At 36.9% G+C, this 23,137-nt stretch overlaps 1 protein-coding gene across 1 annotated transcript in view; it reads right to left on the bottom strand.

Moving 5' to 3' along the window:
- MCTP2 (multiple C2 and transmembrane domain containing 2) overlaps nucleotides 1–23,137 on the bottom strand; it is a 299,372-nt gene that overhangs the window by 3,898 nt on the left and 272,337 nt on the right. The window contains 3 exon segments of the mRNA XM_032623883.1: nucleotides 467–564; nucleotides 6,341–6,450; nucleotides 18,517–18,626. Of these exon segments, the coding sequence (XP_032479774.1) occupies nucleotides 467–564; nucleotides 6,341–6,450; nucleotides 18,517–18,626 (318 nt within the window).

Genomic DNA, 23,137 nt, shown 5'->3' with positions numbered 1-23,137 from the left:
AAAGGGATAGGAGGGTGGCCTAGGAGATAATCGGGGCAAAGAAGAATCAAAAGAGTAATCCTCTTGCCCCCTACTTCCTGTAGAATGCCTGCCATCCGGAAGAGGAGGAAAATAGGCAAGACTCCGCCAGCTCTGGATCTCACGCTCTCCTACTCGCTGAGCGCATCTTATCCTCTTTGGGAAGGCAAACGATCAGAAAAGGGACAAACCTCACTGCACTACAGCCTCACAGTGTGAGTTCCAGATCATTCTTAAGTAGCTCTTTTTCAGGATAATTTTCCCCAATCATCTCATGCTTCTGGACAAAGGTTTTCTTGCCACCTCCTTGCAAGGCAGGCCTCTTTAAGGATTTTCTGATTCATTATCTCAATGACTCACACAAGCACAGCCCTGTGCTCCTCTGGCTCTGGGGCAGGCCAGACTTCAGGGTCGGGGCCCCTGTTGGGGGTGAGCGTTCATTACATACCTTTTGAACATCAGACGGTACTCTGGAGAGGAAGTTTAGTAGCTCATTATTGTCGATGGCGTAGGGATTTCGAAACTTCTTAGTAAATTTATTTATGCCTGAAAAACAGAAATATCGGGAGATCTCTGTCTGTCTGCTGATGTCTCTGTACCCATCTATCTATCTTTAAAAACTCACCTGACTGGGAGAGGGGAAGCAATCACAAGTAAAAATTAGTGTGAAAACAATTACTGGACCTCAAGCCATGCACACGTTGCTGTCATGTGGAATCATTCACAAATGTCTTTTCTTGGAGGAAGGAAAGAGGGATCATTGGAGAGGGGCTTTGCCTTCTTCAGCTGTGAAAATCCCATTACAATTCCATCAGCAGGGCGGCAGAAACACACACTAAAACTGTGGAGCTCACTGGTTTTTTGGACGACACTGATTAACAGCCTCCTCTGCTAGGAAAATGAATGTCCCAGATGGGAAAAGGCCTTCACTAGCCCCAACAAGTCTCTGCTTGGGAGCTCTGGACCAAACCTAGCAGCGGGAGGTGGAGGGTGGGAGTTGTTTTTCTGTTATTAAAAAGAACCCACAAGAAATCTATCTCCCGCCCCCCGTCCAACTCATTTTCACAGGTTTCTCTTCTCTCACTGCAGAACAGAACTTGACATGTTGATTTTACTTTGATGCTGCAGGAAACTGTGAAAAGTTATTATTGGAAAATTATCTTACTGTGGTTGCTAGCTTAATTTATGGACCGTGGCACTGGTGCGAGGGTTTGGCTAGGCCATGAAGTCGGTGCTGATTTAGGACAACGGTAATTAGAAGGGGGTGTGACGTTTAACTTGTCCTTGGTGGAGGCACATTGGGCACGTGGGCACATCCAGGACAAGCTCTGCCCACGGTTCCCTCTTCAGAGGGATGCACCCCTCCACCAGCTTTTGTCTCCTACTCTGCTCCTAGGAGCTTCTTGGAGGTGTGTGTGCCTGTAGCCAGAGTTTATAAACGTGGTCTTTTCACTAAATGTCAACCCTTTGTGCCGAGTCTTAGAAGCAGAAGGTGGCCTTCTGAAGTTTGCCCACAGAGTGCTTGTTTATTAAGGACCATATCTGAAGTCCTTGTCAATCTCCATGATGCTGAATGTTCACGTTGGTGGTACCCTGACTGGCTCTTACTCTGAAGGCAAGGTAACATTTACCTGTTCAATAGTCTACAACACAGTAGAGGTTTGATGTTTTCCTTCTCTCATTAAATATTATTTTGCCTTCATCTAAAACTGGACTTTCGGCATGCCATTACACCTGACACAAACTCCTGGTAGTTTCTTTAGAGAGGGTTGGGTTCACATCTGCTTGGCAAATGGGACCTGGCCATGTTCATAAGTCAAGGGTGCTTGTTGACTGGGCTGGGGAAGACTTCCTGCAAATAGCCCACTTTTTCTCAAGTCAAAGCCACTCTATGCCTTTCTTCCCTCTACCTCCACAGGCAGCTTCATGTTTCTAGCTAAAATTTCCCCCAGTGTTCCTTTAAAATACTCTCCACTGTGATATTCTAAAGACATTTAATTGTAGCATGGGCTTTCTGGCAAAAGAAAACAGACAAGGCAAAATGATGAAGGGAGACAAAGACGTATTGAGGAAAGATATATCTTCTATTGTTAATTATATATAGTGTGCGCATGGGGAGTCTTTACAATGAACAGCCAGGCAGGGATAATATCACAGCCGATCAAAACACTGCATTCTTAGTCACTGAGTAGATTATAAACCTGCCCAGTAGCTCAAATGCACCAATAAGGGCAGAAGAAGTCCACAAAGCACTCTGACAGTCTATGTTTGAAAAACTTTGTTAGAATAAAAATTATAAGGAACTCAGATTGTGTGCTTCAAAAGCACATCTTGTTTTTTTTAAGATGTCACAGGCTCAAATGTCAGTAATTCCACCATATTATCTACAGTGTAAAACCAAGTGTCAAGAGGGGATCATAGAGCCTGTGGTCATCTTTAAAGGGCAACTGGGCAAGGAACAAGGGTTTGGGAACAAGAATAGCTGGGTTCCAGTTCTGGCCTCACCATGTACTATTAGCTGTAGTTTCAGACAAATTACTTAACCTCCCTGAGCCTTAGATTTCTTATATTAAAATTTGAATAATAAAGACCTATATTATATAGTTCCTTGGGTTGAAGGGAGAATCACATTGGACAACAAAGCCAAGAGGATTCTATAATCTGAAATTCCACCACAATGAAGGGGGCTACCATCATTACTGTAGATGTCAATAAGCCAAGAAAACAAAGCAGGCGGTGATGGAAGAGTCTTTATACTGGCAGGTATGTGACTACATACCAAATTTGGAAGTTGTGGGTTTCTCCAGTAGCATGCTAGATGTACTTTTAGATTTTTTAACCTAAACAATACAGCATATCTGCCGTAAATTTTTATGGTTTTTTTTTAGCCAAAGAAAGAAAGTGGGATTTAAATACCAAGGGATTAACATTTGGGAAAGACACTATAATTTAATGATGATAGATTGAATAGATCAGTGGATTGGAATGAGCCCTCTGGTTAAAAAAATAAATCACTCGGAGAAAGAGAGAGGAAAAATCACATGGCTGCTTTGCACATATGGTCACTAGGGAATAGACACTTGAAACTGAATTAGAACATTTTATGAGTGACTGGCATGTAGCCCTAACTGCAAAATACTGGTAGGGATGGGCGAGATGGGGCAGAGGGTCCTTGCTTGCTGCTGTATCAAACACTAAGTGTCTTCCATGTGATATATACTGCATTATCAAATGGAGGTACAAAGTTAAATAGTCACAGTTTCTTTCAAGCAGCTCAAAATCAGGCTTGGAGAGTTTGTAATCTACCTGGGAAATCAGAAGTGGCTAAGATCAGAACTGAAAAAGTATAATTAGAGCATCTATGATGAAGAACAGAATGGAAGGAATATGGAAACCTCTCAAAAGGTACAGAAAACCTCCATGGGATCTAATCCTCAAAGGTGCCTTGCCTTCTAGAAACACATGCAACAAACAAATGACCAAAATTCAGTAGATACAGTTTTCTAGAGAAAATTCCAGACATCCCTCTTAAACCACTTCTAACTTAATTTTCATAATTACACTCCCAAATAAGAGAGGTAGTGAGCTCAAAAAATGCCATCTATGTAGATCACAGGTATTAAACTTGCAGACTCATCCACTCAAAATATTTTCTAAGTACCCACTAAAGATCTATTACCTATATGTAGCTGCGCTAGGAATTATACGGTTAAAGAGGAAAGAAAGTATCTCACCATTTAAAACCTTACAATAAAGTTGGTGAGTCAAGGAATGTTCCCCACAGCCATCATGAAATGAGGCTGCTTTCATAGACTTATGTTAAATAATTATGCTACTTAATAAATACTTATACAAAAATGTTATTTGGATGTAAAGAATAGGGAAATACAGAACAGAACACAGAGTTAAAAAATTTTGCTCCAAAAGGTTAAAAAACATCACACACAAAAATTTAAGGATCTTATCCACCACTTCAGGACTCAATGAAAATGAGTAACTTAGGATAAGAAATAGTCTTTTGATGCTTAAGAAGGTTAAAAGGAAAGTTAGAAATTTAAGACGTATAAAGTTGTCTTCTTCTACATGATAAATTCTCTGCCAAGAATACGATCATGTAAGAGATGTGCAAAGGAAAGTCCTGGATCTGTGCTAGCTAATAACTAACTTGTCTTGGAAAAGAATAAATCCTAACAGAATGGCAGAATATATTCCATGATGGTATGGCAGGTTTTACATGATGAGAAGAGGCAACAGATCATGTGATAAGTCAAGGCTTATCTATGGTAAGCTCATCAATAAACTATAAACCTCTGTCTAAAACTAAAGAATGAGACACAGAACATAAAGATCAAAGGGTTATTTTCATCCAGGAGAGCATCTTAAACTCCATGCTATTTCATAATTTCATCCATAAGCTGAACAATAAATAGAACAATGTCTCATTAAGTAGATGCAAAAAGTTGGTGTTGAAAAGCTGCCAAGAACTTGGAGAATAAGATGAGAAGTCAAAGGGATGTGGGGTAAATTGAAAGATGGATTGGAATCCCAATACTGACAATCTAAGGAAGAAACATAGTATAGTCTTCTTTCTGGAGGGAGAGATGCAGAAAAGCAAATCAAGTAGATACCAGAAGGATGAAGAAATCATGTGCAACAGTGTTTAACAAGCTGACCATCAACTCACACCAACTTTTTAAAAAGAGCAAAACACTGGCCAAATGCTTATAATTCTGGATCAAGTTCTTGTTAGGGTCAGACAACAGTTTTAAGATCTGTGTTTTAAATGTGATCAGCAAATGGATTGAGAAACTAACACTTAACGAAAAACAAGAAAGAATGAGATTATTCAATCTATACAGATAACATTCAGTATATGAGTATTCAGGGAAATGCTTTTATAAAATATGTATTCCTTCTTAATCAATGGGCCCCTGAAAAGCTCCATGCTCTCCTTCCTAAAGGTCAAATATGGGCCAATGTGCTGAAACTGAAAAACACAACAGAAAAACAAACAAAAACTAAGCATGGATATGAGATGACTTTCTCCAAGATTAAGAGTCATGAAGTATTAAAATGGACCCCTGAAGAGGGAGCTAGAATATCTTTTCCTTTTCTAGGGCTTGTTACAAAGGAGAGACTTTATGTAATAGGATTTTCACCTCCTGGATAAAATACAGAATGGATTATGAATGGATTATGCTCTCTCAAAATCATTCTATTTCTGAAATGTTATGAGTTATTCCATTTTTCCCATGACTTTTCCCATTTCTGAATGTCTAGGTTTGGCCTTTCTCATCAGCAGGATTCTGCCTGGGTTCTCTTTGGAAATGGTCTACATTTAATGGTTTTAGAAATATTATAGCTCCCCCTCACCCTGGCATTTGCAGGCTTTCAGCTTTTGCTTACAGATGAATGCATCTCAACACAGTCACCTACATTTGGAACTTCTCTGAACCTCTCTTAACATCTGAAGATCCCTAGAAGTAACTATGGTTAAGAACTGAGCAGTGGTCACAGGAGCTGAGCAATGGAAAACGAGAACTGATAGATTCTTCCAGAAAAGTGTTGATTGCTTCTCCAATTAACTAACAGCAATGCACTCTCCTTATATCAACCCAGCGCCCACCCAGCAACAGACACAAATATTCACAAAGTTGCTTGTAATTTTTCCAATTGCTAGCTTGAGGAGTAAATCAAGTCCTGAAATTTATTTCCAGTTTGCTGCTTTTGTTTCTACTTTTTTTAAAAGCAGCTAAACTTTATATAGCCTCACCATTTCCCCTGGTAAATAATAGCTTTTTCTTTCCTTTCAGGCACTGGTTAGGTAGTCACTGAGGGTCCCTCCCTTTCACCTCACTGCTTCTGGATTTAAGTATTGGGTTAGGTTATTTTTTTCCTTCCAGGGGAGATAAAGTGTCAGGAGCAGGCTAGCAGCGGCTAGATCTACTTTTACATAATATAAAGGGCAAGATGCAGGTGTTTGCTCACTCTGAATAACAGCGTTTCCTGAAAGTTACTGGGCCACAGCAGTATATTATTCAAGAGTATTTATGACTCTGAAAGCCCAAAGGGAAATAGCATGCACAATCACATTTTTATTTGATTGCAATTATGCAAGAGGCCTATAAATATCTATGCTAATCGTTCATGTAACTGGCCTTTTCAGGGAGGTCCTGGAAGTTTTTGTTCCCCCAATACTTTTCTTAATTTCATGTTTAATTGCCAACAAGAGCACATTTAAAGTTTATAGCCACACTTTAAAAATGAGTTATTGGTTCTTACCTGGAATTGATTGCTAGCAAAAGGACCGTGCCAAACTTACCCCAGATTAAAATGATGTACCGCAGTGGAATGAAATACAAAGTGATGGTGGCAACTGCCAGTATCAAACAGGCCAGGAAGGAAAGGAATGGGACCGTCCAGTTAAACGTGCTGTAGACAAACCACATACATGTCATTTTCTCTGATGCTCAAGAACAGCTGTAGATTCATTTTGCCATGTTTACTTCTTAGTTTATACACATGTAAAAGGTCTATTGGAAATGTTTCTTCTCAAAACTTGGAGATAAAAGTCTGCCAAACTGATTGGGCAGTAGAAAAACATTCTTGAGGAGAAAGTCACAAGACCAACTGCCATTCGGCCTGTCAGAATCTTGGTGACTTTGCCTTCCTGGAACCGACAGTACTGAAGAGACTTTGGCTCTCAACAGTGATTAAACACTGTTATGTGGCTCTGTGCAGGCAGAGCTTCAAAACGAAAGGTGAGTTAGGTCACTTCAAAGTCAATGTTTCTCTCTCAATTAACACATGGTTGCCAGTAAATACTGAGAAAAGGGAGGATATTTGGACAGTGCTTTTGCATTTTTCTAATAACTTATATTTAGAATTTCCAGACTCACTGACTCCAGAAGGTTCATAATGCCCTGAAATGGGCTGGGGAGCAACTGGCTGTAAACCATTACACCACCAACCCATAGACAATGTAGGGAATGTTGCCGTACATTATTTTCACAAGGCCCTTGGCTCCTTTTGTTCTATCTATTGCCTGCTTTGACTTGAGATCTAGAATATGGGATGTAGAACTGAATGTACTATGGAAATCCTTGCACAATCCTAGAAAGTGATCATTAAATCCAGTGCCCTGATGAGAGCTCATGAGTGTCTGGGGCATTTCTTCTTCTGGGCCTTCATCTTTACTGAGATGAAAGATTTATTTCTGTTGTCTGTTTTTTTGGTGGGGTGGGTGTTAGGGGATTTGGGAAGAGCAGCTTATAATAGTTATTGGGCATTTAATATGTGCCACTGCCCTAAGATTTTTTTTTTATATATTTAGATTGTAATGCTCACAAGTAAGGATTATCCCCCTTTTACAGATGAGCAAATCAAGCCTGAAATTAGGAGTTTGGTGTTAACATATACACACTACTATATATAAAATAGTTCAACAACAAGGACCTACTCTATAACACAGGGAACTATACTCAGTATCTTATAATAACCTGTAATGAAAAAGAATCTGAAAAAGAATATATATATATATACATATATATACACACACACATATACATACACAACACTGTAAATTAACTATACTTCAATAACAAATTTAAAAATATAAGAGCAATCCAGTTATACCTCACTCTCTTGTTAAAAATTGTTATTAATATTTTAAATCTTTGCCTATGGAGAGATACAATATTATGTACACATGTGTGTGTATTTAATGTCTCACTTCTTTAAATTATAAGCAAAGGTGAATGCATTTTAATATGACTGTTGGTCATTTTAATGTGTTTCTTAGTGATATCCAGCTTATTTCCTTGCCAGAGGCAACTATTTAGGGAAGTGCTTAAGAAAATTGATTTTATAAGCAAACTGACATGGGTTTGAGTTCAAGCTCTACCTCTAAAAGTTGAGTGACTAGAGGAAAGTGTTTCAATCAGTCTGAACAATAATTTATTCTCTAAAGAATGGGAATAATAATAACACCTATAGCATAGAGTTTTGCTAGAATTTAACAGGTACTTGCATTTACAATAGCTCTGGTAACACGTGAAAGATGGTTAGCTTAGTTTTCATATTAAATTTTTATCTTAAGTTTTGTTTCCAAAAAAAAAAAGTTAGCTCTGCTTCTAGCACACTTGTAAAAACTCAAAAAAAAAAAAAAAAGGAAAGAAGTTACTATTTGTCTATCCCCACCCCTCCCCCCTTGATGTCTTCTTCAAATAAAATCTCTTTGGATACTAAAGAAATCAGTCCTCTGTCATATTTGTTGCAAACATTTTCCCAGTTTGTTGCTTTCTCGTCTTTTTAAAAAATCTTGTTTATAATTTTTTAAAGATAAAAATTATGTATTTTACATGACTAAATTCATCAACTTTTTTCCCTGTTGATTTTTAGATTTGGTATTTCTTGTAAAAGACTTCCCCTAGTCAAGTGACTTGACATCAAGAATTTGAATAATCAATATTTCCCCCACTCCTTTATCATATTGCTTTCTATGTTATTTTAAATGTCTACATATTTGTAGGTCCATTCCTGACTATTCTCTTCCATAGAAGAATTTGTAGTAGAACTTTCTAGTAGGCAACCTCACAATATTTGAAAAAATGTTATGGATGCCACAATTGCCCCTGTTATGCCAGGGCAAGAAATTTAACCTGCAAATATCTTTGCACAAGGACACAGGGATAGTACATGAATGTGTGATGCAGTATGGTTTGCAGTAGTTAAAAAAGAAAATAGCTTCAGTATCATCAATAAGATAATATCTAAATAAAATAAATATCTAAACTTATCTAAATAAAGAGGAAAAGCTAAATAGATTTACACTCTGCAATACAATACAGCTTTAAAAAACAATGAGAATATGAAAAGAATACCCACACAAACAACTTTGCCCTCAACACAGAGGCTCAAAGCTAGATACAGTGAAAAACTAAGTTTCAGAAATATGTAAGTATGTATATATATATATATATATATACACACACACACACACATACTGAGAAAACATCTGGAGGATATACTCCAAACTGTGAATGATAGCTCAATATGATGGGGGGAGAGGGAAAGAAAGAGGGAAGATGGAGCTACAGAGAATAATGGGAAGCTTTCTGTTTGATTACTTTTATCATGGATGTATATCACATAATCAAAATAAATAAAAATATAAAATCAATAAATTAAAACTGAAATAAACAAGTAAAAACAAATACCAATCTGTGTGCCCTATTTCTGTTTTCGTTGTTGTTGTTGTTGCTTTTTAAAGCAGCGACATAGTAAGTGTCAGATCCTGGATGCCAATCCACAGGTAGGTAGCAGTGAACCCATCTCTTTTCCATTAGGTGAGCCTAAGCAATGTACTCTACTTCTCTGTGCTTTAATTTTCCCACCTGTAAAGTGGGAATAATGACTTTCTACTTTATAGAGATGCTGAGGGGATTCAATGAATTAATAAATGTAAACCCCTTAAAAACAATATCTGGCACATAGTAATTATTCAGTAAGTGTTACTTAGCCTCATTTTTCTTGTTGTTATTGCACAAAAGTGACATAAATATGAAAAAAGCTAATTATATCAGGCAGCATTTTGAAGATAATAAAAACTATGGAAAATGCATGGAACTACTTTTTATAAAGAAATATACATCATGGCTCCTTTTCTAAAAATAGCAAACCTGCCTTTAAAAAAAGTTAAATAATAGCTAAATAATTTTTAATACCTTGAAAAAAAAGAAAAAGCCACCATTAGGCTGACTTAAAAATAAGAAAACATCAGAGTATAAAATATATTGCAAGAATTCTGGAGATTACCAACCTCCAAAGTCAAATTCACTCTAATAATTTCTGCCAAATATTGAAATTTTGAACTCCTGCATCTGTTACCTGCATGGGGGGGCAGAAGATAAAGCCTAGGGCCTCCACAAAGGAAGATTCAAGTAGAAGAACACTGCATAAAACTTACATTTTCAGGGTAAGGATGAATTGAGAGAGACAGACAGAAAGACAGAGACAAAAAAGGAAGAAAGGAAGGGAGGGACAAATCCACCATATATAAGTGGATGCAAAGAACTCTCTTGTGTGTCACGATGCTAGTGCCAGGATTTATCATGAGTTTATGCTACCAGTATACTCCGAAAAGCCTCAGCAAAAAATTTAATTAAAAAAAGAGATCCCAGGTTGAGTCACCCCAAAGTGACTCGAGCAATAATCCTCTCTAAGGAAATGCACTATCAACTCAGATATCTGAGTATGCCTCATACACACACAAATCCAAGGAATATGAGTTCATAATTAAAACTGCAAAATATAAAAGGACACACAGCATCATGAGTAAGAGCCAGCAGAAGTTAACAGCAAAATCCCAAACAAAAGTCTTCAAATACGGAAAGCAAACACAATGTGTTAAATAATAATGTTTAATAATTTAAAAGTCAAAAAACAGAGGCTTAAAAATATAGTCAAGGAAGAGATGATGAAAATGACCAAGAAGATTTGAAAACAAAGCAAGGAGAACTTTAAAAAGATATGCAGTGATTAAAGTTAAGACCCCCAGGGCTTCCCTGGTGGCACAGTGGTTGAGAGTCCGCCTGCCAACGCAGGAGACACTGGTTCGTGCCCTGGTCTGGGAAGATCCCACATGCCGCGGAGCGGCTGGGCCCGTGAGCCATGGCCGCTGAGCCTGCGCGTCCGGAGCCTGTGCTCTGCAACGGGAGAGGCCACAGCAGTGAGAGGCCCGCGAATCGCAAATAAACAAACAAACAAATAAACAAAAAGTTAAGACCCCCATGCATGGATTAAACTGGATTTTAAATATCAGAGGAAATAAGGTTGTGAAAGATAGTCCAAAGAAAGTACTTAGAAGGCATCACAAAGAGCAAAAGGATAGAAGATGTCAAAGAGAAGAGACATGGAACATAGATTAATTGACTGAATTGACTGGGAAGATGATAATAGTAACAATTAATATTAGACTGTGGTAATAAGCCATGCTGTAAACTCTAGGGTAACAACAACGACAACAGCAACAAAATGGCAAAAGGGTGCTTATATATAGAGGAAAATAGAAGAAAATTACAGAAAATAATGAAAAAAAAAAAAAACAAATAACAGAGCAAGGGTAAAAAAGACACAATAAAAACCACAGATTTAAATCTAAGTATATCAGTAACCACATTAAATTTGCATGCACTGCATGCTGCAAGTAAAAGACAGTGACTCTCAGAAACAAGAGAGATATCTAAAACATAAACAGGTTGAAAGAAAGTGAGAGAAAACTTGTACTATGAAGAAAGCACCAAAAGGAAGATGGTATAGCCATATCATTAGTTAAACAAGACATTAAGGCCGATTTTTAAAATTGGTCACTTTCTATTGATTAATGATCCAATTAAACAGGAAAATACAACAATTTTAACATGTACAAACCAAATAACATAACTTCAGAATATAGAGAGCAAAACCTGATCAAACTACAGAGTAGACAAATCCATGACCCCAATGGAAGGTTTTAACACACATCTTTAATTAATACAAGAAGAACCAAAAATAAAGACCAGTATGAGTATAAAAGATTTGAACACCATCAACAAATTAATCAATGAATGTATATAAAATAATACACTCAATAACCTTCTTTTCAAAAATTTATAAAAGTTGACCATTTGTTAGAAATTAAGCAATATACTTCTTGGCAAGGAAGAAATAAAAATAGAAATTAGAAAAAAGTTTTTACTAAATGTGAATTGATAATGAGTATCAGTGCCTAAATGTTTGGCATGGAGTTAAGCATTTAGGAAACTTTAGCACTTTAAATGCTTACGTTAGGAAAACAGAAAGATTGAAAATAAATGATCTAGTTATCCACCTTAAAGAGTTAGAATAAGAATAATAAATTAATCTGAAAGAAAGTAGAAGGAAGAAAGTATTAAAAATAAAAGTAGTAATTAATGGAAAAGGAAACAGGCAACAGGGAAGATTAACAAAGGCAAATGATGGTTCTTGCTAAAGACTAACGATTGATAAGTGACTGTCAAGAAGAAAGAAGGGAAAACACAATTTTGAGCATAAAAAAGTGAACAATGCTACAGATTCTACTGTCATCAAAGATAGTAAGAGGATTTTATAAACGACTTCATGTCAAAAGTAGAAAATTTAAATGAAATGGAAAAACTCTTAGAAAATGACAACTTACAGAAACAGATATGAGAAGAAATAGAATAGCTGAACAGATCTCTATATATACTACAGAAGCTGAATATTTAATTAAAATCTTCCCTGAAAGAAAACTCCAGGCCCAGATACTTCACTAGAAAATTATATAAAATCTTAAAGGAAGTAATTACAACAGGCTTACACAGACTCTTCCAGATAATGGTAAAGAGAGAACACTGCCCACCTATTGTATGAGTCTAGAATAACCTTCACACCATAAAGAATTTTCAAGAACAGAAAACTATATATCAAATCTCACTGATGGTCACAGCTGCAAAAATCCTAGGCAAAAAAATTGTAAATAAAATCCCAGCATATATAAAGAGATTGGATAGCATGATGAAGCTGAGTTTATTCCAGAAATGTAAGATTGGTTTAATATTTGAAAATCAATCATAATAATATACCACATTAACAAAAATAGGAGAAAACAAAAACAACCATAAGGTTATCTCAATGAATGCAGAAAAATGTTTAACAAAACTCAACCTACATTCACGATAAAAACTCTCAGCAAACTAGGAATAAAAGGGAAATTCCTTAAGCTAATAAAGCACCTTTACAAAAACCTACAGAAAACAACATTCTTAAGGGTAAAATGTTGAAAACTTTCTCTCTGAGATCGTGTATGAGAAAGGAATGTTCACCAACACCAATCCTGTTCAACACTGTACTGGAGCTACTAGCCAGTACAATAAAGCAAGAAAACAAAGTAAAATGTATAAGGACTGAAAAATAAGAAAGAAAAAAAAATTATTCCTAGATGATATGTTTATGTAATACAACAACCAGAATAATAATTTTCATATAAAAATTAAGATAATTAAGTTTATCAAGGTTGATAGATTCAAAGTCAATGTAGGAATATTAATTTCACTTTTATATCCCAGTAACAGACAGGTAGAGATGAAATCTGAAAAAAAAGATACCCTTTAAAATAGCATGAAACCGGGCTTCCCTGGTGGCGCAGTGGTTGAGAGTCCGCCTGCCGATGCAGGGGACACGGATTCGTGCCCCGGTCCAGGAAGATCCCACATGCCGCAGAGCGGCTGGGCCCGTGAGCCATGGCCGCTGAGCCTGCACGTCCGGAGCCTGTGGTCCGCAACGGGAGAGGCCACAACAGTGAGAGGCCCGCATAACGCAAAAACAAACAAAAATAGCATGAAACCAATCAAATACTTCAGACTATATCTCACAAAAATGTGTCAAATTTTTATACATAAAACTCTCAAATACTGAGGTAAATTAACGATGATCTAAGTAGATGAAGGAATATATTACATTCATATGTCAGAAAACATAAATTTTAACAAGATGTCATTTTTTTCCCAATTAATGCAATCCTTATAAAGATCTCAATGATCGTCTGCTTGTGTGCATGGTGTGTCACATGTGTTTATGTGTTGGATGCTAAAAGTGGAGATATGTACCAGACACATTCGTAGACACACTGTCAGATTAGCCCTCCCAACAGCCAAGTCAGTTAAGTCATGTATTTTTCTCTTGGCAACCCACAGTTTTAGTGGTAAAATGTTTAAATGTTTCACAGTTTTTAAAAAATTTAAGACACAGAGGAAGAAGGTCAAAGCAATTTACCAAAAATAATACTCATAATAGTTAATATTTTTATATTAATATTTTATATTATATATTAAAGGCCATCCACTGGTTTAAACTCTTTATAGGCACAAATTCATCCAGGAATGTTATGAAGTAGCAATTATTATTATGCCCATTCTACAGATGAGAACTTGAGTCAGAAAAGGTAATAACTGGCCCCAATCACTTACTCCAGTATAAGTGGCAGAACTGGGATCTGAATCCAGAGAGTTGTAGACATTTCAGAAAATGTAAGATGGCACATTTTACTCATTTAATCCACTGAATATTCCTGCTTGTAAGACTGAGGACTTAGTTCAAAGATACTGGCACTAACACTCAAAAACTTACTAGACCATCACTCCAGTTACCATGGAGTATCTTGTCTTTCATAGAATGCCCAAGATTGAAGAATTCTGATAAATCAAAGCTTTCCGTCTCAAAATTAAACAATTTGTTAAATATTTTCATAGAAATCCCCAGACTTCCTGACTTGGCAGCTCCCTAAATTCTAAATAGGGAATCCCTGACTCAAACCTTTCAATGAATGAAAAAAATCCAAGGAATCTCCATTCATTCATTCAACTCTTCAGGTTCACTAACACATCCTAAGAATGTCTTTGACAAAATTTCAAAACAAAACCCAGAAATTACTGTGATCACATCCAGTAAGGTGGGTAAAACTCCATCCTAGAGTTTCTCTCCCAACTGGGTGCCCCACTAGTTGACCTTTGTGTCAATGAAGTCATTATTTTCCTCATTTCCTAGGCATGGAAAAATGAAGTCCTCTGACTCTTCTACCCATGGAAACAGAAACGAGGGTCATAAAATCCTGTAGACCATTCTTTCGTGATTTACCCACATGATGCTTTCCTTCATACATGCATGGTTTTCACCCCAGTCTGTGAACTCTCTCCTCACAACTGGCCTCCTGTCCTCACCTTGGTCTTTCTGCCTTCATTTTCTGCCCCTTAAACATGTAACTTTAGATAAAATATAAGATCCATCAAGCTATCATTCCCCACGTGCTCACCATCATTCAAACTTCACTTATCCTGCTTTCTCATCTTCGTTGCTTAATATTTCATAATATTACTTCAAAGAAGTTCTTCTTCCTAGGAGTGTGCCTTCTAAGCCTTACTCTGGAACATTTGCAGGGATGACTCCCCTGTCCTAGGTCTACCTTAATTTCATTACCTCCTCTGTGGAGATTTCCCTCACCACTCAAGGACACAAGTGTTGGAGCCACCACTCTGTCGTAACAGGACATACAAGATACCTCAGTATTCTGACCGACCCTGTCTGCTGCCTGGGATAATATAAATGTCACATGTTAAGCAAATGTTAGCCTGATGCATGCATACATTTGAAACCTGTATACAATGAAAGAAGGTAATTAGAGAATGTAGAGAAAAGAAAATACCGTTCACTCCATGCAAATGCAAAATCATCAGGGTCTTTGCTGTCAGGAGCAGGGAAGCCTTGCTCTGAGAGATTTATGTAAGTCTATTTATTTGTTAGCTGCCAAAAGTTGGGGTAAAAGTTTTTCCTGGTCCTTATGCGCTGAATTACAATGGAATTCCAACAGAGTTACACATGACGCTGTTCTTGAATGCCCAGTGGGAACTTTAAGGTCACTGTAGTAATGAATGGCCAAAGAATTAATAGGAGTTGAGCCTCATGTGCCTTCCTGTGTTGCAGCTGGGTAGAATAGTGCTCTGTTCATGGCTGAAAATACATCTCAGACGTGGCCACCACAGCTGTGTTGGGCACAGCCGCCGTCAAAAGCACTGTAGAGTTGGGGGCCTGTTTAAATCACTCTGACCTCTTCTCATCAGACACAGTTCCTTGACCATTATCAACTGCACAACAGCTACATTTGTCTATTAACAGACATTCAAACATGGAGATACTTTTACCAAAGGACATGGCCTTCTTGCCTCAGTCTTGCCCCCACTCCACATCCTCTTATCTTCTTTGCTGCCAGTACCTCCCTCACTCAATTTTTTTCATTTGCTTTTCCATCTACTCAAGGCCCTGCATGACCAGCCGCATCTCCAGGCTCTGCCATGTCCATCCCCAGTGGCACAGACATACTGACACCCCTCCATCTCCCTGTATCTAGCACAGTCTTGGGCTTTGAGCCTCTGCACAAAGGTGCCCACCTACTGAAGCCCCCATTCATCAACTCTGTGCCCAGCTAGCTCTTCTCATTCTCAGAGATGCTGATAAGTTGTTGCTTCTTCAGAACTTTCCTTTGTTTCTCTCTCTCTCCTACAACCTTCCTGGGATGTGGGACCTCCCCCCACATCCTACCTAACCTCTACCTAGTATCAATCCTATTCTAATTGTCTTATTAGTGTTCTCCCTCGTTGGAAAATAGATTCCTAGAGAGAGGGAAGTGGCGAGTGGCAAGATGGGGGTGGGGGTTTAAAAGGTACAAACTACTCTGTATAAAATAAATAAGCTACAGGAATATATTGTACAACACAGGGAGTATACCCAATATTTTATAATAACTTTAAATGGAATATAATCTATAAAAATTTACTATCTTGCACACCTGAAACTAATATACTATTGTAATCAACTATACCACAACAAAAAAATGAATTAAAACTAAAGTATTATTTATTTTAAAAAACACACAAAGAAAGAGAATAGATCCCCAGAGGATAATGACATTATAGTGTAAAGTGAGGAGGGGAAGTTCAAACCGAAGATCCATGGCTTACTCGTTGTGTGATCTGGGCTTCATATTTAATCATTCTGTACTTCAGTTTCTTCATCTGTAAAATGGGGATACTAACAATCCTTACTCTGTAGGGTTGTTGGAATCATTTAATCCAATTCCTTTAAGTAACTCCTTAAAGAAGTTGCTATGTAAAGGGCTTAGAACAGTATCTGGCTGGCACATGACATTAGTTGATGTTTCTCTACCGCGGGCCTCTCACTGTTGTGGCCTCTCCCGTTGCGGAGTACAGGCTCCGGATGCACGGGCTCCGCGGCCACAGCTCACGGGCCCAGCCACTCCACGGCATGTGGGATCTTCCCGGACCGGGGCATGAACCCGTGTCCCCTGCATCGTCAGGCAGACTCTCAACCACTGCGCCACCAGGGAAGCCCACATTTCTCATTCTTAAACAAAGCCAGTGCCTGAAACTCAAACACTGATAGTTGAATGCGTGAATGAAGAATTATAAATGCTCTCTTCATCATTTCACTAATTTTCTACTGTCACTTATGTTTCTGCTAAGCAATTTTGAGGGTACATTCAGGAATCATGTTTCAATTTATATGAAACCTAGAGAAATAAAGCAGATAAATATCAATATACATGACCAAAGCCCCCTACTGCTCTTTAATTTTTCTTGACATTGTTCGTGGGAATAACAATGTGTAAGTTCAGTAAAAACTCACTACATTTGAAGATGACTTTGAACCTGTTTTTTTTTAAGCAAAAGAAACATGTTTGCTATGCCAACAATAAATGGACACTCAAGGGCAATTTCATGTAATACGGGATGGAGGAATAGCATCAGTAACCACAGAAAGTTCCGTATTAGCTGTTTATATTTCCTGATGTTAATCACCACTTATTGATTTCCCTGCATTTGATAGACAAAATTTCACTTGGCTTTTTGCACTATTTTTAGTCTCTTCTTTACCCATGTAATTTCTAAATATTATGTTCTTTACTTAAAGAAACTAGAATGGCCAATAAAATAAGAAACAGTATTAATTAATCTTTAGAAAGAACAACATGGCTGACACAACTCTGGATTTAAAGGGGGAACAAACATCTACAATTCAAAAGAAAGAAAAAACCTGCTCTGTTCATTGGTATCATATGAAGACCAAGTTACGCAGAGTTCACAATGTATAAAACAAAATAAATAAAAAAATAAAAACATGAATCACAAGAGAGTTTTTGTCAGTTGAGACTCCATTAGAGAATTTAGCCTTTATGCCCTAATGTAGGTGGATGGCAAGCTATGGGTTGGAGCTGAGTCAAATCTAGCCTGACATTTGTTTTTATAAATAAAGGTTTATTGGAATACATATCACATCCATTCATTTACATATTAACTATCTGCTTTTACACTTAAACAAGGGAGCTGAGTAGCTGTGACACAAACCATATAGCCCAAAGCTGAAAACATTTACTCTTGGTTCCTTTATGGAGAAAGTTTGTTGACCCCTGTCCTAAGCTGTCCATGTATGTGATGAATTAACTTTACATCTTTGCATCTGCAATGTTACTAGTTAGGTACCATTCTTTGGAGAACAGAGAAAAAACTTTCACTCAAGGCACTTACTGTATTCTGCGATTCAGATGAAAAAGCCTCCTTTAAAGCATATTTGCTTCCTTTTTTATTTCTGTATAGGACAATCTATTTTTTAATCTATAGCTTATCGCTTAAACGAGAATATTTTTGAGAATGAATAGAGACACTATTAATAATTATGCTGGGACAACTGGTGTAAATTGGGCCATACAGCCACCCTGTGAAATTGACAAGCCCAAAGAACACACCAACCAAAGTTAAAAGGCCCAGACTGTTGCTTTTGTTTTTTCTTTGTTTTTGCATTTTCTGATCCTATCCTTCCTAAGACTCCCCACCCTCGTTTGTCCTAGTGGATGGCAGTTTCACTTCACAACAACACAAATGTAGAACTTACTTTTTAATTCTTTCTCCAAAAGAAGCTATCTCCTCCAAGATGCTTTGAACAGTTGAGACAATATCCTGTACCATATAGATTCTTTCAATTAAGCCCTTTTTCTCAGATTCCTAAGAAACATAAAAGATTTAACTCAGTTACTTCATTTTTATTGGTCTGCTATAGAAATTATTATGCCATATTATCATAGCGTGGTTATTATCAACAGAGTGACTTCAGAGATAAATTTACGTTTTTCACAACTTATTTATTGACTCCCCCAGGTCCCTGCCTACTCGTGAGATGTGACCACTTGTAGTGCGCAAGCATGTCGCTACCTCAATATCATGAGCTGATAAAGGGGAGCCCCACAGACAACAGAACTTCATTTCCCTGTGGAGGTGCTGCTTCTCTCAGAGAATTCTGCAATCCTTTCCATTGGCTGACCCTGATTTCTTCTGTCTTCACAAGGCTAGCTTACTTACCCTTCTCTCATTAGTCCTTCAGAAAGGTTTCCAGCAGGTAACAATAAGGCATGTTGGATATCCAGATTTTGTATATGGAATTCAGCTTTCTAAGAATATTACCCTTACTTCGCTTATAGAAAACTAAAATGTGTTTTACCATGTTAGGTAGCTAATGTTTATAAAAATAATTTAGAAATTACTCCCATATTGGAGAAAAGAGGATTCCCTGAAGAGTGGCATTTTCATGCTATTTCTTATATTCTGATACCATATCCTAGCTCCCTTATGAACTCTACTGTAACTGGGATTTAGTTAGTGTCTTCTTAGCTCAGGCCTGGCTGGGTCACTGTAGCTGTCACATCTAACATATAGTACCTAAAACCTCAAATAAATCTAACAAAACATTTCTTTTCTACCTAAAATTTTACTTGGGTTAGAATTGTACTAAATTATTGAGCAAATATCTTCTAAATTTAAGAGACCATTTCTATAATAATCTTCTTTGCAGCAAAAGAAAAAAAAATTCATTCTCATCTTGTATTCTCTGTCCCATCAAACTGGACCCATGGATGGAAGAAGGAAAACACACCACCCCATACTGATTGCAGTGACTGGTAAAAGCACCAGTATGGCTGAAATGTCAAAGAGCACAAATTTCCCTTCTTGCATCTGCCCTTGTTTATGGAGCTACTGGCAGAAACAGAGCAAAGAGAGGGGCTGAGATTAGAATATACCATTGCTACCCCCTTTTGAGTAAGGGTGCTGGGCTGGTTTGAATAACTTCTTACCTTCTGTTCTGTACCCATTTATGCCACCATTCTGTACAGGAGAGGTCATACTCATTGCTTCCTCTTGCAAAGTCAAACTCACAAGACATTTTTACTTTTTCACTCAATTTTAAATTTCTTCTTTCCCTTATTCTCTTACTGACTCTAATTCTTCAAGTCGTTCGCATCAAAAATTGGATAGACTGTCAGAGTGACTTAATTCATCTTCAGCAATCCACCAACATCTATTAATGGGCACAATGGTGAAAACCCATCTCTGTCTGTCACAGAAGCATTCATGTTTATAAAGGAGGATTTGAAAGCACCAGGGAATTTGACCCAAAGGGCAAAAGTGGCTTCCTCTTCTCAACAGTGTAGAGTTTAGGTCAAAACAATTTCTTGGAAAATGACTCAAATTTCCATGTGGCTCAATTTCATAAAAATTCCCTATCTTAGTTGACTGATTTTTTTTCCCCCTATGGAACAGCCAAACGTGGAGGTTCTGGTTGTGAAGAAAAGCCTGAGTTAGTACACCAAAATAAAAAATGATTCTCACAATGTTCTTTTACTTTTTAATAAATTTGATGTTTTAGTTTGAATATTCAATATTTAAAGACTAGGCCAAAGAATTCCACTGTATCTAGGGTACCAGCATAATTTATGAAACGTATCTGTACACTTTTAAGAGTGAAAGCAATCAGAATTATAAATTTTTGAAATATTTATCAACTGACAACTTGGTTTATTAGTAGATCTATAAAGTTATTTCATTTAATTTTCATAATATTGTTTCAAAATAAAAAAATATATTTTACATACATTAGAACAAAAGAGATGTGCTTATATTATCTGAATTTTAAAATGATACATGAAGAATGATTATCCATGCTACATATTCATATATTTAATTTGTTTCCTAGTTATATCTGTTCATAGTCCCATGCTAAGATTACTTTTCCAAAAAGTGTACTTCTTTAATGTCATCTTTTCACTTATAATATTTCATAAAATTGTTCTTACTTATCTTCAGAATTGCACTTAATGGTCATTAAATTGACACCTTTAATTGACTCTACTATAGGCCATAATTTTAATTACAAAAAGACTCTCTCTCCAGGCACTGAAGTACCTTGAAAACTCACAACAAAAATGTGATACATGAAGAAAATTCTCAATTCTATATTTTAAATATTGAAATCTGTATATATTTCTGTCCAAATAATTTCAAAGTCATGATATCTTGTATCCATTCATATGAACTTTCTCTGTCAATCTTTTTTCAAGATAAAACTTTAAATAAATTGTCTCTATGATTCTCCACAAAATTTATGCTGAAAAATTAAAGGCTTCTCAATTTCCTTCCATTCCTGGGTAGAATTTATATTTATCCTATTAAAAATCAAAATTTTTTTTTATCCCACAAATTGAGATAATCCAAAGTGTAACTTCAGAACTTAAACACTGAATCGTGCAAAAATAGGTCAACTATTTGACCTCACAGTTTGCTTTGTGCTGAATATCCCTTTCTTTTGTAAAGAAAAAAAATTAAATATCTTTTATGCCAGTTCTTGTAAAATTCACTTCCATTTACTAAAGGCTTCCAAAGATGAAGTTACTTAGCATTTTCAGTCATCAAAAATTTTGATTAAAAATATTCCAACTGGGCTTCCCTGGTGGCGCAGTGGTTGAGAGTCTGCCTGCCGATGCAGGGGACGCGGGTTTGTGCCCCGGTGCGGGAGGATCCCACAGGCCGCGGAGCGGCTGGGCCCGTGGGCCTTGGCCGCTGGGCCTGCGCGTCCAGATCCTGTGCTCCACAATGGGAGAGGCCACGGCAGTGAGAGGCCTGCGTACCACAAAAAAAAAAAAAAAAAATTCCAACTGATACGACCAAAATGCAACAAACATTTAAAAGATTTCTTTTTTTCACAAAGAGTTCAATAGCTTTGGGGAATGTTTAAGTTGACTGAGAGTTCTTCAAAGGTTTCAAACATTCTTAAAATCAGATTGATGGATGGACGACTGGCAGCAAAAACAAAGTGCACACTGCCATGCTGAAAGTATATTTTTATATCCGAACATATCTCTGCCATGAAAACTGCTGTTGCTATCCCAACTCTGTATACATAAAATATTTATAAATGTGGACACTACAGCTTCTAATTCAATTGGTGGTGCATAATCACTTGTCTGTATGCGATCATGGATAGTCAGGGCACCATGATCTATCAATTGTACATTTCTGCTTCAAAGATCCCTTCAATTTATATGAATATCTTATTAGCCATGATGCTGTGTTTCATCGAAATCTGCATTCACATTATCACTACAAAATTAAATAACCCTCAATGCTAAATGTTTAAACTAAATTTACAATAGCATTCCTGCTGTCAGAGATTTCATTGTTTGTAAAATTAACTTGCAAAAGCTTTATTTTGATTCCATAGTGGATGAAAAAAATCATAATTTCAAGTCATCATGGTGGCGTATTGGAAAAGTTTTCTATTAGCAATAATCATGCCTCATTGATTGAGGCATTGTATGAGTACAACAATTTCAGAATTAAGTTATTCGATATTCTGTTTGAATCATTTGACAGCATGCTAATAAGACTGGTATCATTTGACTCTTCACAAGGTTTTTAATATATTGATGCAATTGAAGTCAACACATTAATACCTTCCTTGCCCTTTTTCATACATGCATAATTAAACCTTGGAATGGAAGATGAGATAAATGTGGAAGAACAGTCATTTGATCTAAAAGAAAAGTCATGATGCACAGAGAGATTTGTAAACACATCTTTCGGGCTGTGTAAATTAACATCATGTTTCCAGAAATAGTCTTCTAAAAGTAACTATTGACAGCTGAAGGCTCTTCAGCAGGTTTGTAACTTAAGCTTACATGTTTCAGTGATGTGATCATGGTCCCAGTGGTAGACAGTAAATGTGAACAGACATTCATCAGTTAGTCTGTCAACAATTATCTTGAGAAATGGATTGTCAGTACTTGATTATTCATTAAACATGTACTCTTTATTATTATTATTTACTCACTGAAAAAGCATTATCAAACAGTAAGAAGTAAGAAGATTCCAGGCTCCCAACTCCAGCAGAATGACCTAAAGATCCAACTTATACTCCTGGCCTTCGTGAAATCTTTCCTAGGGATGCCAGTCCACACCAACTACAGTCTTGTTCTTTCAATTTGCATCACACCTCTACTCTTTTCATCATTCTAGTAGCAAATGTTCTTTTCACTCTCTACACTGCAAACTTTACCTTTTAAAACATGTACTATTGATTTCATGGGTCTTTAATTATATCTGCCAGTATACCAATGGACATGTTATATGTCTTTGATATTAGCATTTCCATTAATAGGAAACCAAGGTACAAAGAGGTTAAGTGA

Source organism: Phocoena sinus, chromosome 2 (genome assembly GCF_008692025.1).
Source record: "Phocoena sinus isolate mPhoSin1 chromosome 2, mPhoSin1.pri, whole genome shotgun sequence".
Taxonomy (NCBI): domain Eukaryota; kingdom Metazoa; phylum Chordata; class Mammalia; order Artiodactyla; family Phocoenidae; genus Phocoena; species Phocoena sinus.
The sequence above is the reverse complement of the archived record's forward strand: the minus strand, read 5'-3'. Positions and strand labels throughout refer to the sequence as shown.